Raw genomic sequence first — 14,820 nt, forward strand, 5'->3', positions numbered from 1 at the left:
TTTCTTCTCTTGACCAACTACACACCTTTTTGTTTTTACACCTCCGATAACTTATAAAGAAGGTTGTTCTGGGTAAGTTTTCAATTTGACTCTTGAAATAATTTTTAAACACTCATTTGTATTCTTTTATTTGCTTGTTGTACTTAACTTGAAGAAAATAATCTTATCAAACTCCAAAACTCTAGAAACTTTAATCTAAATTAAAATAATATTTTAGAAGACTCCACACAAAATTTCAACTTAATCTGAAATGTAGATTGAAATTTTGGGACTATTTTCTTATCTAAGATATATTCATTTTATATTTTTACCATTTATTTTCTTTACAAACTTATTATTGTTCCCTGGTAACATTACTGATTATTTTTTTAACTAGAGTTTACATGATATCTTACCAAACCTATATGCAATGTGACTTAATATGTAGCTAAATTTAAGGATATTAAATGCCCGTTTAACACTACGGCTACATATAAGGTTGATTCCTTGCTACATATTTTGATGTTTGGTTAAGTTAAAAAATAGATTTTTGTTTTAGTGGAACCCACCGTAATTGCAGGTATGCCTCAAGTTTAACAAAAGTAAAAATTTGTTGCTTCATTGCCAGCGTTCCATACCGTCTCTGTATGTAAAGTGAATAATTCACTCTACAACCGAAATGTGCAAAGTGAATTAAAAAATTCACTTTACACATTTCGGCTAAATCCATTGTTCATGGCTGGATCGGGTACAACCTGAACCTAAATATATTGGAATGAGTCCAATCTAGTAAAAAAACTATTTTTTTATTTTTTAATTGTATTTTATTTTAAAAATTAGTGTTTAACATTAATCAATAACACTGTATAAATTAGAAGAAGATCATATGATGGCGTGACATTTATAAAATTTAATCGTAATCCTAATTTTGTTCCTAATGATATTTTACCTAATTTTGTTGTTCACTAAAAAAACATAGAAAATATATTCTTTATCGGATGAATTTATATAAAGTATTATTTATTTCATAATGTAATAATAATAATTAAATGAGTTTTTGTTTCCATAATTGTTTATGTGTTTGAAGCCAACCACGAAAAACAGATGCTTGGTAATAGATAAAAATCCCTCCGTTAAAAACATAGGCTCTCTAAAAGCAGCATTATGTTGCTTTCAATGTGGAGAGCTCCACTGTGCATTTAAAAGTGAATGGTGGAGACATGCACCGTTGTTCACGTGAACAGGGGTGCATAATTCTAGTCAAACCGGGTCCAAGTCCAAAGTTAAATATATTGAATTGGATTTGACCCAGTAAAAAAATGAAATTAGATTTTTTATTTGTGTTTTATTGATGACGTAACATTTGTAGAATTTAACAACAATTTTAATTTTGTTCCTTATTATATTTTATCTAAATTTTATTTTTATTTTTAATTATATTTTATTGTTGACGTAGCATTTGCAGAATTTGATCACAATCAAAATTTTGTTTCTAATTATATTTTACCTGATGTTGCTGCGCACTTAAGAAATCAAGAAAATTGTAGTCCTTATCGGATGTATTTCATACATGATGAAATTATAGATTGTTTAATTCAATAATAAAAAATATTTTATATAAAGTATTATTTATTTCCTGATATAATAACAATAGTTAAATCTATAATATTTAGATTAAAAACCATCAATATATATATATATATATATATATATATATTATAACCTTAATTTGAAAAGTTATTTTTTAACTAAACACATTAAACTACTTTTTGTTCAACCTTAAATTCAATGACAGTTTTAACCAAATATATATAAATCCCAAACCAATCTTAACTAAAAGTATTTTTCATAAAATAACTTTTTCCAAATCACAACTACAAAAATTATCACAATACCAAACACTTATAAAATACCAAACCAATATTAACTAAAAGTATTTTTTACAATCTAATTTTTTTCAAACCACAATACTAAACACACATTAAGGGTGTTTGGTAGTGTGGTAGTTTTTGTGGTTGTGATTTGAAAAAAATTATTTTATGAAAAGTATTTTTGTTTAAGGCTAATTTGATATTTATATATATTTGGTTAAAACTATGGTGAAAATTAAGGTTAAACAAAAAGAAATTTAATGTGTTTTGTTAAGAATGTATTTTAAGTTGAGGTTATAAAATAACTAAAAGTGATATATATATATATATATATATATATTAATATTGATGATTTTTAATATAAATATTGTAAGCGTGTTTGAAATATGATTGTGGTTGCGGTTACTTTTCAAAGTGTTTTCACTCGAAAATATATCAAAATAATATTTTTTTAAAAAATTATTTTGTGATGCTAGTGTATTAAAATGATATAAAAAACACTAAAAAATATTAATTTAAAATAAAAAAATAAAAAAAATTTAAATTTTTTTAAAAGTACAAAAATCATCCAAACTTTTATATTTTATTACATCTAGATGCATACTTGTTACATAATCAAGTCTAAAAACATTGAATATAACATTTTATTAGATACATGTATACTTATCTCAACATTTAACTAATATTAAATGCGACATCTTATTACTAGAGATGCGTGTATATAAACTTAACACGTTACTAAATCCAAAAACTTAAGACGTAAATGCAAGCCAAACCCACATTATTTAGAGTTGTTACTAAAAAAAAAAAAAGAATTGATACTCTGTCAGGCTCATTAATAGCATGCCCGGGCGCTTTTTACAATGCACTTCTTAAACAAGGAATCGTGTATAAAAATGATTGGTCCATCACCCTCCTACTCCACCGCACGCCATCTCCCACCAAAACCTCAATTTTAGATGTAAAAATAGTTGTCAAAGCCCCCCATCTTCATCTTCATTTTGTTACTCGAGTGATAGATGTTGGAATGCAAATTCAGTCGCCACAAAATGAAAAATAAAATAAAATAATGTTTATGTTATTTTTTAAGATTAATATACTTATGGATTTGATATAAATTAATTTTAGTTATTCCATTTTTTTACAGCACGATTTAATCTCTTACATACTTTTTTTAATGAAACATCCTCGTTTTAGTTGTCATTTGGTTTTCCAAGCATGGTTTTGCGGTTATTTTTTTTTAATTTATGGTATATTCGTGTCATTTTTTATTCATTAAAATTAAATTCATTCCTGATTGTTGTCAGGGTTTCATCAACATTTTGTTTATTGCATCCAGGAAAAAAATAATATTTTTTAATTATTTTTTAATTATTTTTAAAAAATACAGATAATAGGTTTATTTAGAAGAATACTTGAGGTTATTTCATTAATAAATTATTTTTTTTGTTTTAATTTTACTTGTAGTGATGTAAAAAAAGATATGACTGGAAATTGAATAATTTTTAAATTTGAAATTTAACCGATGCACAGATACTCAAATAAAAATAAATAAAAATACACACAACCATATAGAATAAAAATAAAACTTGGACACCCCGCACGATTGTCTCCTTCCTCCGCACCTGGGTTTGAACCTCACCATGCACGCCTGTAACCCTCGTGGTGCCTTACCTGCTTACTGGGTTTGCAGGATGTTCAGTGGGCCGTGAGAATTAGTCGTGATGCGCGTAAGCTGACCCGAACACCCCACATAAATAAAAAATAAAATAAAACTTGGATCTGAATCCTCAACAACTCCCTTCCCTGCCAACAAAACGATCTCACCCACTAAAAAGAACACGGTGAGGCTTGGACGCAAGATGACCACAGCAGTCTATTCTACACCGATATTTTCTTCGAGGATACATCAGAAATTGCTGTCCGCCTCTGATTTCTGTCGGAAATCGATGCTTTCCAGCTGCTTTTATGGTCTCAGACACCGTGAAATAGACTGGCACTGTCATCTGCGCTGCTGGATCAGAATACTGTGTCTCTCTCTGCCTTTTATTTTCCGGTATCCACCTCAAGTATAGTATCTCGCCGGTCCCTGTACATAAAAGTAAGCATCGATTGATTCGGTTCGGTTCGTAGAAAAACATCTAACCAAAAAATATAACTAACCAACCAATTCAAACCGAACACCTCAATTTGATTTGTTTTTTTTATTTAAAACATCGAAATAGTTCATGGGTTTTTTAATTAGGTTGTTTTAACAGGTTTTGAGTAACGAACCAGACTTTTTTAATTACTTTGATTTTTTAATTTATAAAAATTTAATTTGGTTTTCAATTCGGTTTTAATTTCTGAAACCAAATTGAATTTATAGATTTTCTTCTCAATTCTCTCAATAGGTAAATTTTATTTGACTATTAACACGCCGTTTATTTTTACATTTAAAACTATATTAATGTTGAAGAAAATTAAATTAATATTTTTTTTAATATTTTCAAATAATATTGATATATTTTAAAAAACTATTTTAAAAAATCACACAGTAACAAATGTAAACTCACTTGAGATGAAAAACGTTCACTTTTATCCGTAGTGACGTGCCATCATTACTTTAAAAATACTTTACATAAGCACTGTACTTGCCATTAATACTTTACATAAACACGGTTTGTTTATATATTCTAAAATATTTAAATTTTTATTTATTTATTTTAAATTAATATTTTTAAATTATCTTGATTTTAAAAATAATTTATTAAAAATAAATAAATAAATTTTTAAATAAAAAAAACCATATCCACACTTCCCCACACACACCCACACAGCCATCCTTTTCTTCTCGACAAAGACGCTTCACCACCCGCCTCCACCACACGCCATTACCCACCACGACCACACGCCATGTCCCACCAAAACCATAATTCAATGAATCTGAAGTGGTACTTTTTTAAAGTTATTTTTTAATAATATATTAAAATAGCTTTTTAAAAAATATTTTTAATATTAATTAATTAAAATAATAAAAAAATAATTTTAAATAAAAACATTTCCAAGTTGGCACGCCCTTCTTCGGAGCACACTACCATAGGAGTATATGCACATTTTTTTAGCTTTTAGATGTGAAAATCATTATCAAAATGGAAAAATAATGTCTCTTATTAATATTTATTTATTGTTTTGATATGAATTAATTTTAGTTATTCTTTTTTTTACAACACAATTTAATCTTATACATAATGCTATTTTTTATCCAATATAACATAATAATAATAAAAATCTTAAAATACATTATGCTCGTAATCAAGATATATTTAGGGTAGTATTTATAATAATAATTGTTTTTTAAAATATTTTTTATTTAAAAATATATTAAAATAAAATATTTTTTAATTTTAAAAAAATATTTTTAACAATAATACATAAAAATAATTTATAATATATAGAAAAATTTCAAAAAATCATGCCCAACCCCATCATAAGCCCCTTTGTCCTAAAACACAATGACTTCATTTTCTTTCTTTCTAGAAATTTCTGACAAACCCGGTTGCGAGACTCTTGAACTTAATTCAATTAAAAGATTAATTTAGAAAATTATCAATTCAAATTTAACTTGGATCAAGTTTAAGCTAAATTAAAAAATACATTAATTTATTGAAGGTTTTTTTTTTAGCTTTATAACATGTTTTTTAATTAAAAAAAATATGAAATTGATATTTTTAGAAGTTTTGGATGATTTTAATATACAAATGTCAAAAAATAAGTGAAAAAAATTATTTTAATATATTTTAATTAATTTTTTAAGAAACACTATACTAGTCAAATATTTTTTTGGATGTTTTTTAAAATATATTTACTTAAAAAAATATTTAATTAATTTTTTGTTGATAATTTTCATATATTTATATTAAAAATAAACAAATAATTTAATATATTTTAAATTTTAAAACACTCGTAGAAGTAACTTTTCCCCCTTAATCATATCAACAACAACAAAAAAGAAAATGGAAAAAAACTATTTTAATAAATATAATTAATCTAATTTACCAATCAACCCGTGAATCCAAAGACAAGCCATTTTTTGTTTCTGTCCCTATCGCGTTTAAAAAATATTAATCAACGACTTCGAGCCGCCAACTACCCTATCCCAAAAACCCACCAACCGGACCCCCTTCATTTTCGTCTCTTCTACGTCAAAAGTTCCCAATTCCAAAAATCTTTTTTTTTTAATCGTTAAATCTTTATCTCCTCTTCTAATCATGGAAACCTCCTCCTCCTCCCCTGCCCCTCCTCCTTCTGCATCACAACACGGCGGCGACATGGAAATCCACCACCCTCCGATCACCACCGATTGGGACTGGAACGATCTCCTGGACTTCTCGCGACATGGAAATCCACCACCCTCCGATCACCACCGATTGGGACTGGAGCGATCTCCTGGACTTCTCCGTAGACGATCAAATCCCTCTCTCTTTCGATTCTCTTGGTGACCTCCCCCAAACTATTGACAATCCAACACCAGAAATCGAGTCTCAACAGGTTCAGCTTCCTGTTCCTGATCGGGTAAGGAAGCGAGACCCGAGGTTGACTTGCTCCAATTTTCTAGCGGGTATAGTACCGTGTGCGTGTCCGGAGGTGGATGAATTATTACGAGAGGAAGAGGCTACTTTGCCTGGAAAGAAACGGGTTAGAGTTGCACGTGCTGGGTCGAGTATTGCTAGGTGTCAAGTACCCGGTTGTGAAACGGATATTAGTGAACTCAAAGGGTATCATAGAAGACACAAGGTTTGTCTACGGTGTGCTACTGCTACTGCTGTTGTACTTGACGAGCAAACTAAAAGATACTGTCAACAGTGTGGCAAGTTAGTATTTTTTGCAAAAAATTCTGTGCTTTATTAAAAAATCGACGTCTTATCGTACGATATTTGATGCACATTTTAATCTGGCAGGTTTCATGTGTTATCGGATTTTGATGAAGGGAAAAGGAGCTGTAGAAGGAAATTAGAGAGGCATAATAATAGAAGGAGAAGGAAGCCAGCTGATTCTAGTAAGGCGAGTGCAGGTGATAAGGAAGTTCAAGGGTGTTTGCTAACTGAAGATACTACTACTTGTGATGCTGAAGTTGAGAAAGGTTTTTCTCTTCTATATAGTTTATGATCTCTGCCCGTGTGTGTCTGTTTGTTATTCGCTTGTAAAGGTCTTCTTGTTTGAATTTTATTCGTTGATCATTTGCTAATTGATGGCTGACTTTAGTTTGCTTCGGATCCTGGTCCTGGACATGGAAATAGGATCCCGATACCTATTTTGATAGGTTTCTTATTCCAATTCTATTTGAAATTAAATGCGCCAGTAGGAGGATCATAATATTAAATGCGCCATAGGAAGGGAGTAATTTCCTACTTTTATACTACAGTATCCCAGCAAAAGATTTCTGGTCAAGGAATTGGAAAGAGATTTGTGTTCCATTTCCAATTTCTGAGCGAACCAAGAAGCCTAATGTATTTATTCTATGCGGTGCAGATGGGTTGTGCTCCAGTGGTCAGATGGCGGAGAAAGAAGGGTTGGTTGAGTCTGAAGATGGACATGTTTCCACCATGAACTCCGATCCTAATTCTCAAAATGTTACTAGTGATAGTGGAGTATCTTTCACGGCTTTTGGGGACATGCTAATGGATGGGGGGAAAGATGATTCCAAATTTTCGTTTTCTCCTTCGCATTGTGACAATAAGAGTGATTATGCATCCATGGTTGGTCTCTATTATTGTGTGGATTCTATGTTTTGCATGCTTTATGTTGTTCATTTCTTTTTCTCTCTATGATTATTATTTCATTTTTAAAATTTGTGGAGTTACTGATTTGGAATTTTTCTTGTAGTGTCCGACAGGTCGGATCTCATTCAAGCTTTATGACTGGAATCCAGCAGAATTCCCTCGAAGGCTTCGACACCAAGTATTTTAAAGAATTACTATTACAGTTTAGTATTTGAATGAGAAATAATTTATATGCAGTCAAGGGTATCAGGAATCAGTTGACAGGTGGTAACTGTCTTTACAGATATTCCAATGGTTGGCCAATATGCCAGTTGAGTTGGAAGGATATATTCGGCCAGGATGTACAATCCTGACTGCATTTATAGCGATGCCAACATTTATGTGGGTGAAGGTAATATGCTATATGTTTTCTACAAAAATCTCTTTGAAGGTTTAGATGAATCTAGAGTTTTTGAAGAAATGCTATCTACAACAATGCATATGCATTCTCTGTGTTATATGTAGATCTACACGTAGTAATGTTTGATTGCTCCACTTAATTTTAGGTTTCATTTGCTCTGTGTTATATGTAGATCTACACGTAGTAATGTTTGATTGCTCCACTTAATTTTAGGTTTCATTTGAAGCATCTTTAATTAGTGAATCAACAAAACTACAGGGTTCTCAATTAGTTATTTGGATTTCCGTGCATGCACAAATGTCTAAGCAGATATATATGGTGATACTCATATATATTCTCAAGGCTGAGAGTCTGAGAGCACTCATTTATTTTCATACCCATATATGTTGAAATCTCCGAGAAGGCGGGTGTCTACAGCTTCTAATTTATGCACGTTCCCAATGAGCACAAGCAATCACAAAATTTCTCACTGTTGATCATTCACAAATGCATTTACCTCTCTTCTGTTTTCTGCTTTCTTGTTCCTCTCAAATCTGAAGTTTTCTTTTCCCAAGCATGGTCTTCAATTTTCGTCAAGGATAACTTGCGCTCCACACAACTTTGATTTTTGAATTCATCCTTGCCCATAGCTTATGGGAAGCTTGATTTTACCATTCACAGTGTAATGTGTTACTATTCATGCTATTCTACTTTTAAGAATTTAATTGGTCTTGCATGTAATAACTAATATTTTCTCATCTGCTTTAACAAAATGGTTGTTATTGAGGCTTAATTGCAGAAAACATTAGTACCATCAAGTAAATAGTTTATTTTTAAATTTCTTGACTCTCATAAATATTGCTCTCTTAATCTCTTTTTTTTTTTATATCTTTTTCACTAGCAGTTTTCTAATTTTATTAGATTGTACTCAATATTTGAACTTATACATTTACCTGTATGAAGCAGTTAGTTGAAGATCCTGTGTCTTATTTGAACGACCTTCTTGGTAGTGGAAAAATGTTGTCTAAAAAGGGCCGTATGCGTGTTTATGTAAATAACATGATCTTCAATGTTGCAAAAGGTATGATAATTGTTTCATTCTTAATGTTTGTACATTACATGAGTGTATTGTTCCTAAAGGATGCAAGAACAAAACTAATTCAAACAAACAACCATAATTAACTGAAAGTCCGCTCTTAAATAGCCCTGTTCTTTATTCCTTTTCAATCATTTGTTCATTCCATTTGTTTAATTACTGAACATTCTATTGGCCTAGATGGAAATTCCATGATGAAAGTCAATGTGGAAGGACACGCCCCAAGGCTTCACTATGTTCACCCTACATGTTTTGAGGTTGGAAAGCCCATAGAGTTTGTTGTTTGTGGAAGTAATTTGTTGCAGCCCAAATTTCAGTAAGGACTTTTTTATGCAATTAATCTATATTTTTTTGGCATTTACTAAGTACCATTTGCCAGAAGAAGTTACTAAGTACTATTTGCCAGAAGAAGTTTTTTTTTTCTTCATCTTTTATTGTCAATACATAGAAAGATTTTAACCAAATGGGGCTCTTCAAGGGATTATATGCAATGTGTTATAATAATTCATTTCATTTTGAATTGACCCCTTAGTGTGTTTCATACTTATATGTGATTGCTGCCTATCAGTCTCATTTTTAGTTTGTTGGAAAAGTTGCATTGAGGCTGGATTCATTGTTTATGAGCTCTCATAGTTCCTCATGCTTGATCATATCAACCCCAACCTCCTCAATTTGTGGATAACAAGTCAGATCTCCATTAGCATGGTAGAGAATCTTCTGGTTATGATCTATTTTCCTTATAAATAGTAATTGATTTGTTGTCTTAAGGATGGAATCAGCTTCCTGATGTGAACAACCTTGGCCCAATAAATGCTGATTTTGCTGCATCTCTGGTGCATGCAGATGATGCTATCAGAACTGAAAAAAAAATAAAAAAATGTGGAATGATTTTCCTGGCGATGATGCTATCAGAACTGAAAAAAAAATAAAAATGTTGCAACGATTTCTCTGGCTTCAAACTATTTACTGATGTGGTGGAGCTCTTTTTACTGGATGCACTATAAATTCACTTAATAGTTCCCGACAACTGCATTTCGTTTTCTTTGCAGTTAATGGATGAATGTCTTCTATTAGTTTTTGAATTTCTTGTTTCACTATGCTGGAAATTCATTATCATATATGAGGCTTCGGTATTTGTATTTCTCTGCGTGATAGTAATAGCCTTGCTGCTCAGCTCCAAGCCAAAAACATACAAGTTGATACTGGAGTTCCCTTGGGCATCTCTACTAGTATTAAGTAGAATAACTAAATGTCTGTAAGATGATATCAACCTACTAACATGGTGGGAAAATAAACCATTTGTCAACCAAATAATTTATATTAGATATTTCTGTTTTTGGTGTATCATCACCCTTCAATATCTTAATATGCCAGTGTCAAGTGTGCCTGAATCTAATGCAGTTCAAATCAGAAGGTGAAGGATATCTGTTTTTAAACTCTTCGGTGTTGTCTCTTTTAACTTAAACTTGCTATGAATCTAAAGAACTGCATCTTTCATTCCTTTTCTTTTGCATGCTAATATATGTTGTGAATTTTTTTTTCTGCCCGGTTCTATATTTTCTGCTCCTACAAAAATGATTTTGATGGCAGGTTTCTGGTATCTTTTGCTGGGAAGTATCTTGCGCATGATTATTGTGTTGCTTTACCACAAGCTCATACCAAAGGGGGTCCAGGTCTTCACCATCAGTTGTTCAAAATACTTACACATTGTAACGAACCTAATCTTTTAGGTCCTGCATTTATTGAGGTGTGCACCATGCTTTATTTGGGTGTTTCGCTGTGTATTGCTTCTTTTAACAATGAAGCATCTAGCTATGTTTGTGAAGTTTTGCAGGACTTTCCATTTTCCGTTTCTCTTTATATAATGATTTTTTATTTTCTGTCGTATTCAAAATGAAGGGGATTGAATCTTTTTCCTGTGTTGTTTTTTGCAATAGTTTCTTTTGTGGTTTATGCCCTTTGATTTTCTTTTCTGGAATCGAAATCATTTTGTTCTGAGATGCCAAAATACCACCTGGAGGCCGAGGTGTGAACTGATAATATGGTTGTCATGCGGTTCCTTAGCAGTTCCAAATTTCAGACTTCCTTTAAATTTTTAAAACCGAAGTGTTTTATGTTCTTGGTAAATATATAATTTCTAATGGCCCTTTGTTGAGGTCTGATGTGGCATTTTATCCAGTTTGGTAAGGGCAATAAATTCGAATTTATTCTTTATGAGTAATTGTTAAAAAAATACTGGATTCCAAAAACGGATATGCGGGATGCTGGTTTAACTACTTGTACCCATCAATTCTTAAATTCACCACCAAAATCATTCTATGTTTATGGAACCTTTCTACAGCTATTTTATATGGTTCTTGTTTTGAACGAAGTTGGTGATGAGGGTTGTTCTGGTATTGGGACTAGGTTGCTGCATCATGTTATCTTGTGCAATCACTTGCTATTGGTAGCATCATTGGTGCTTAGTATTATTGACTTCCTGAGCCTGAAACTAGGTCTAGCTGATTTTGTTTTAATAGTATATTTCTAGTTATAGAGGTCAATATGAGTATTTTGGAGAATGGTTTTTAACTATAAATGTGTTTTGCAGGTTGAGAATGAGAGTGGCTTGTCAAACTATATCCCTATACTTATTGGGGACACAGAAATTTGTTCTGAAATGAAAATAATTCAGCAGAGATTTGATGCATCTCATTCATTGATTATTGGCTCAGAGTGTGAGGTTTCTACAATGAGACAAACAGCATTTTCAGAGTTCTTTATGGACATTGCTTGGTTGCTAAAGGAGCCTTATGCAGAAAATTCTCAACAAATTATGACTTCTTTCCAGATTCAAAGAATCAATTCTTTGTTGAATTTCTTGTTACACCATGAATCAATCATCATTTTGGATAAAATTTTAAAAAACCTGAAGATCATGATGGACAAAAAGGAGGCCAATGGTATGATTAATGGCACTAGTGACACTAGCACGAGGCTATTGCAGAGTTACATGGATTATGCAAGCAATATTCTTCATGAAAAACTCCAGAGAAGTGAAGTTTTGAAGCATCACTTGGAATTTTCTGGAAAGGAGAATAATTGCATTTCAGGAAGCTGCTGTGGAAACAACAAGGAATCAGTTGCTCTCTCCACAGAGGTAAGAATGTCAATGTTGATCACTTCAAGTTTTGAGCAATGTGTTTGGTTTTGTCATTAAGGATTGAAAGCTTATGGATTTTTACATGAATTACTATTCCATTAACCTTTATTGTTTACTTTTGTTGGGTTTTTGGTTGGTAACTTGATATATTGAATTTAAGAAACAAACTGGTAAAATTGTATGCACATAGAGCAAGCGGCAAAAGAAACTTTGGTTAATTTCTGAGTGTTGACTCTTCCAATTTCTGGAAAATGCATCATATCACTATGATTCATTCTCTTAAAAGTTCATTGCAGTGATTTTTCCTTTGCAACTTAGAATCTCGTTTTTATATTGGAAATCAACTTGTTTTGAATAGTTTGACAATGGTGTCTTGTCTTGTATGCTCCAGATTTTCAGCCTACATATTTGATAAGTGTTCTTATGGATGCATCGACAAAAATTATCCAGAGCTGCTTAAAGCATGGTTTTGATCTGCTTACGTACCAAAAATTTTAAATTTTCAACTGGTTTGAGAAAAATATCAAGGAGATGTTTTTTCCATTAGCAGATGCATCTGCAACCCATGAAGTTTTGAGGTTTTCTTATTTTTCTTTTTATATTTTTTCTAAATTTGTCATCGTTTTACTTTCTTCTAGCTGAATTAGCAGCATCATGCAGCTGTATATTACTGTTCAATGCGGTGCTATATCTACCTGCCATATTTTGGGCACTAGCAGCATCATGCAGCTGTATATTACTGTTCAATGCGGTGCTATATCTACCTGCCATATTTTGGAAACTTTTGAATAGGGAGATCTTTGTCTCACCTTGTTTGACTGAACAGTGCTTTATTGATGCCTTTTATGTTCCTTGAAGGATCATATGAATTTTCTTTATTTGCAGAACTTGGAACAAAGACCAGATGGTGTATTGGGAGTAATTCGAATCTCCAATTCTACTGTTAGAAGCGATGAGTCTCCACTTTTGACTAAAGATATCGTCATGAGGATGAACCCTGTCAATGAAAGGCCAAAGAAGTCATGTGATCTCGTTTTCTCTGACAGAGTCTTGAAGTATCGTCCTTCATTTTATGTAATTGCTCTTATTGCTGTTTGTTTTGGACTATGCGCCCTTGTTCTGCACCCTCATAAGGTTAGCAAACTCGCAGTATCTATACGCAGGTGCTTGACAGACAGGTTTTAGATGTCAAATAAATCCAGACTAAAATGCCATCTCTTGATCACTGGCTCTGTACATCCCCTTTACACTGTTAGATTAAATTGACCCCCCTGAAGCTCAAGGATGGGGTTCAATTCCTGACTTTGATTGTCCAAGCTGCTATTTCTCCATACTGCCTTGATCTTGCCCTTGTAGGAGTATCAAGATAGAACCGCGGCCTTCCCAAGAGGTGGAGATATCTGCTGCTTTTTTCCAGTTGGATGAGAATTCTTTGGAGGCAATGTCTAATGTTCTTGCATCTTTTGTTTCCTTCTTGTACTGACAACAGCTTTCACTCCCAAGTTCACCCCAAGTTCGTGTATTATCTTTTTAGGCGATGATAATGATGGAATAAATTACTAGGGAGATCTCCTTTTTTCTTCCCTAGCTACCGAAGTGAAGGTGTGATCACCATTAGAATGGCTCTGAAATATAGCTCCTTAGGTGTCTGTTTTTTGTGTTTTGGGTTCTGTTTTTCGAAAACCGAAGTGTTTTATATTTATTATTTTTTTGAACATAGTTTATTTATTTTAAAAAAGATATACGAAATAAAAATTCTTATACAAAATAAGTATAAAAACATATTGTTACTTGAAAATATAAAAAAATAATATTATGGATTTAAACCATGCACGTAATCCTAATGCTATGAATGTAACTCTAATTAATCAAAATATTTTTAATTGAGACAAATACAAAGGAATTTTATGTTTTTTTTTAATAAATACAAATAATTACTAATAAAATATCTCCATTTAAACTCCTATCACCATAAAGATTCTTATTAAGTAGGTAAAACGCATAGCGGGCGCCACGTGTGATATTCTCGGACTGTATTTTTTCTTGAGATCTACTGCAATTATTTTGATCAACAGTTTTAATAATAACACACGTAATTAACTATAATCTAAAATCTAAGCTGGTCTAAAGTGTCTAATCAACTATCCCAGGAGCCACGATTACATATGTTCATAGTATCGAGACCCTGTTGGGTTGCGTTGCTGCATTTTATTTCAATTATATATTTGAAAGTGCCTGCCACATGTCACGGTTTGACATTATCTAAATTAAAAAATATAATTTATATTATTTTTAAATTTATTTATTTAGAAACACGGTTTGCACTGCGTTTTCAAAAAATTTAATTTTTTATAAAAAAATAATTTTTTTATATATTTTAAATAGTTTTGATGTGTTTATTTTAAAAATAATTTTTAAAAAATAAAAAAAATATTATTTTAATATATTTTAATATTTTCTTTTAAATAATCACAATTATATTTCTAAACAGAATAAAACCTAGACAATATCAAATACCCATGCCAGACAGATTGTAACTAAAAGAACATTTCATCTTCGGTCCTCTTTTGAGTGATATTATTTTTTATAAT

General features: G+C 31.5%; 1 protein-coding gene and 2 long non-coding RNA genes across 5 annotated transcripts; 1 reads left to right on the forward strand and 2 right to left on the reverse strand.

Annotated features, from left to right (window-relative positions):
* Positions 1 to 6,017: 6,017 nt before the first annotated feature.
* LOC105118389 (squamosa promoter-binding-like protein 7) lies at positions 6,018 to 13,826 on the forward strand. Of its 3 annotated transcripts, none has more exons than XM_011016330.1 (11): positions 6,018 to 6,160; positions 6,228 to 6,703; positions 6,791 to 6,972; positions 7,362 to 7,588; positions 7,716 to 7,790; positions 7,896 to 8,003; positions 8,958 to 9,072; positions 9,268 to 9,403; positions 10,678 to 10,834; positions 11,678 to 12,226; positions 13,088 to 13,826. In XM_011016330.1, exons 1-11 carry the CDS (start codon positions 6,101 to 6,103, stop codon positions 13,412 to 13,414), a joined length of 2,412 nt encoding a protein of 803 aa, XP_011014632.1. In that variant the 5' UTR covers positions 6,018 to 6,100; the 3' UTR covers positions 13,415 to 13,826. The 3 variants fall into 3 exon arrangements, with proteins under 3 accessions (XP_011014632.1, XP_011014633.1, XP_011014634.1); XM_011016331.1 differs by having other exon boundaries at positions 6,020 to 6,186; positions 6,254 to 6,703; positions 13,115 to 13,826; XM_011016332.1 differs by having other exon boundaries at positions 6,020 to 6,160; positions 13,115 to 13,826.
* Positions 9,468 to 10,690, reverse strand: LOC105118388 (uncharacterized). Its single transcript, XR_840937.1, has 2 exons — positions 10,021 to 10,690; positions 9,468 to 9,966 (listed from the first exon to the last, which is right to left on the reverse strand). It is a non-coding gene; the product is annotated as an uncharacterized LOC105118388 (long non-coding RNA).
* On the reverse strand, positions 10,998 to 11,671 carry LOC105118387 (uncharacterized). The gene is made up of 2 exons (XR_840936.1): positions 11,502 to 11,671; positions 10,998 to 11,245 (listed from the first exon to the last, which is right to left on the reverse strand). It is a non-coding gene; the product is annotated as an uncharacterized LOC105118387 (long non-coding RNA).
* Positions 13,827 to 14,820: the final 994 nt, after the last annotated feature.

Source organism: Populus euphratica, unplaced genomic scaffold (assembly GCF_000495115.2).
Source record: "Populus euphratica unplaced genomic scaffold, PopEup_1.0 scaffold1884.1, whole genome shotgun sequence".
NCBI classification, from domain to species: Eukaryota; Viridiplantae; Streptophyta; class Magnoliopsida; order Malpighiales; family Salicaceae; genus Populus; species Populus euphratica.

Coding starts and splice junctions, on each gene's coding strand:
- LOC105118389 (XM_011016330.1), top strand. CDS start 6,101: ATGGAAACCTCCTCCTCCTCCCCTGCCCCTCCTCCTTCTGCATCACAA. Junction 8,004..8,957: donor CAACATTTATGTGGGTGAAG/GTAATATGCTAT, acceptor TGTATGAAGCAG/TTAGTTGAAGATCCTGTGTC. Junction 9,073..9,267: donor GATCTTCAATGTTGCAAAAG/GTATGATAATTG, acceptor CTATTGGCCTAG/ATGGAAATTCCATGATGAAA.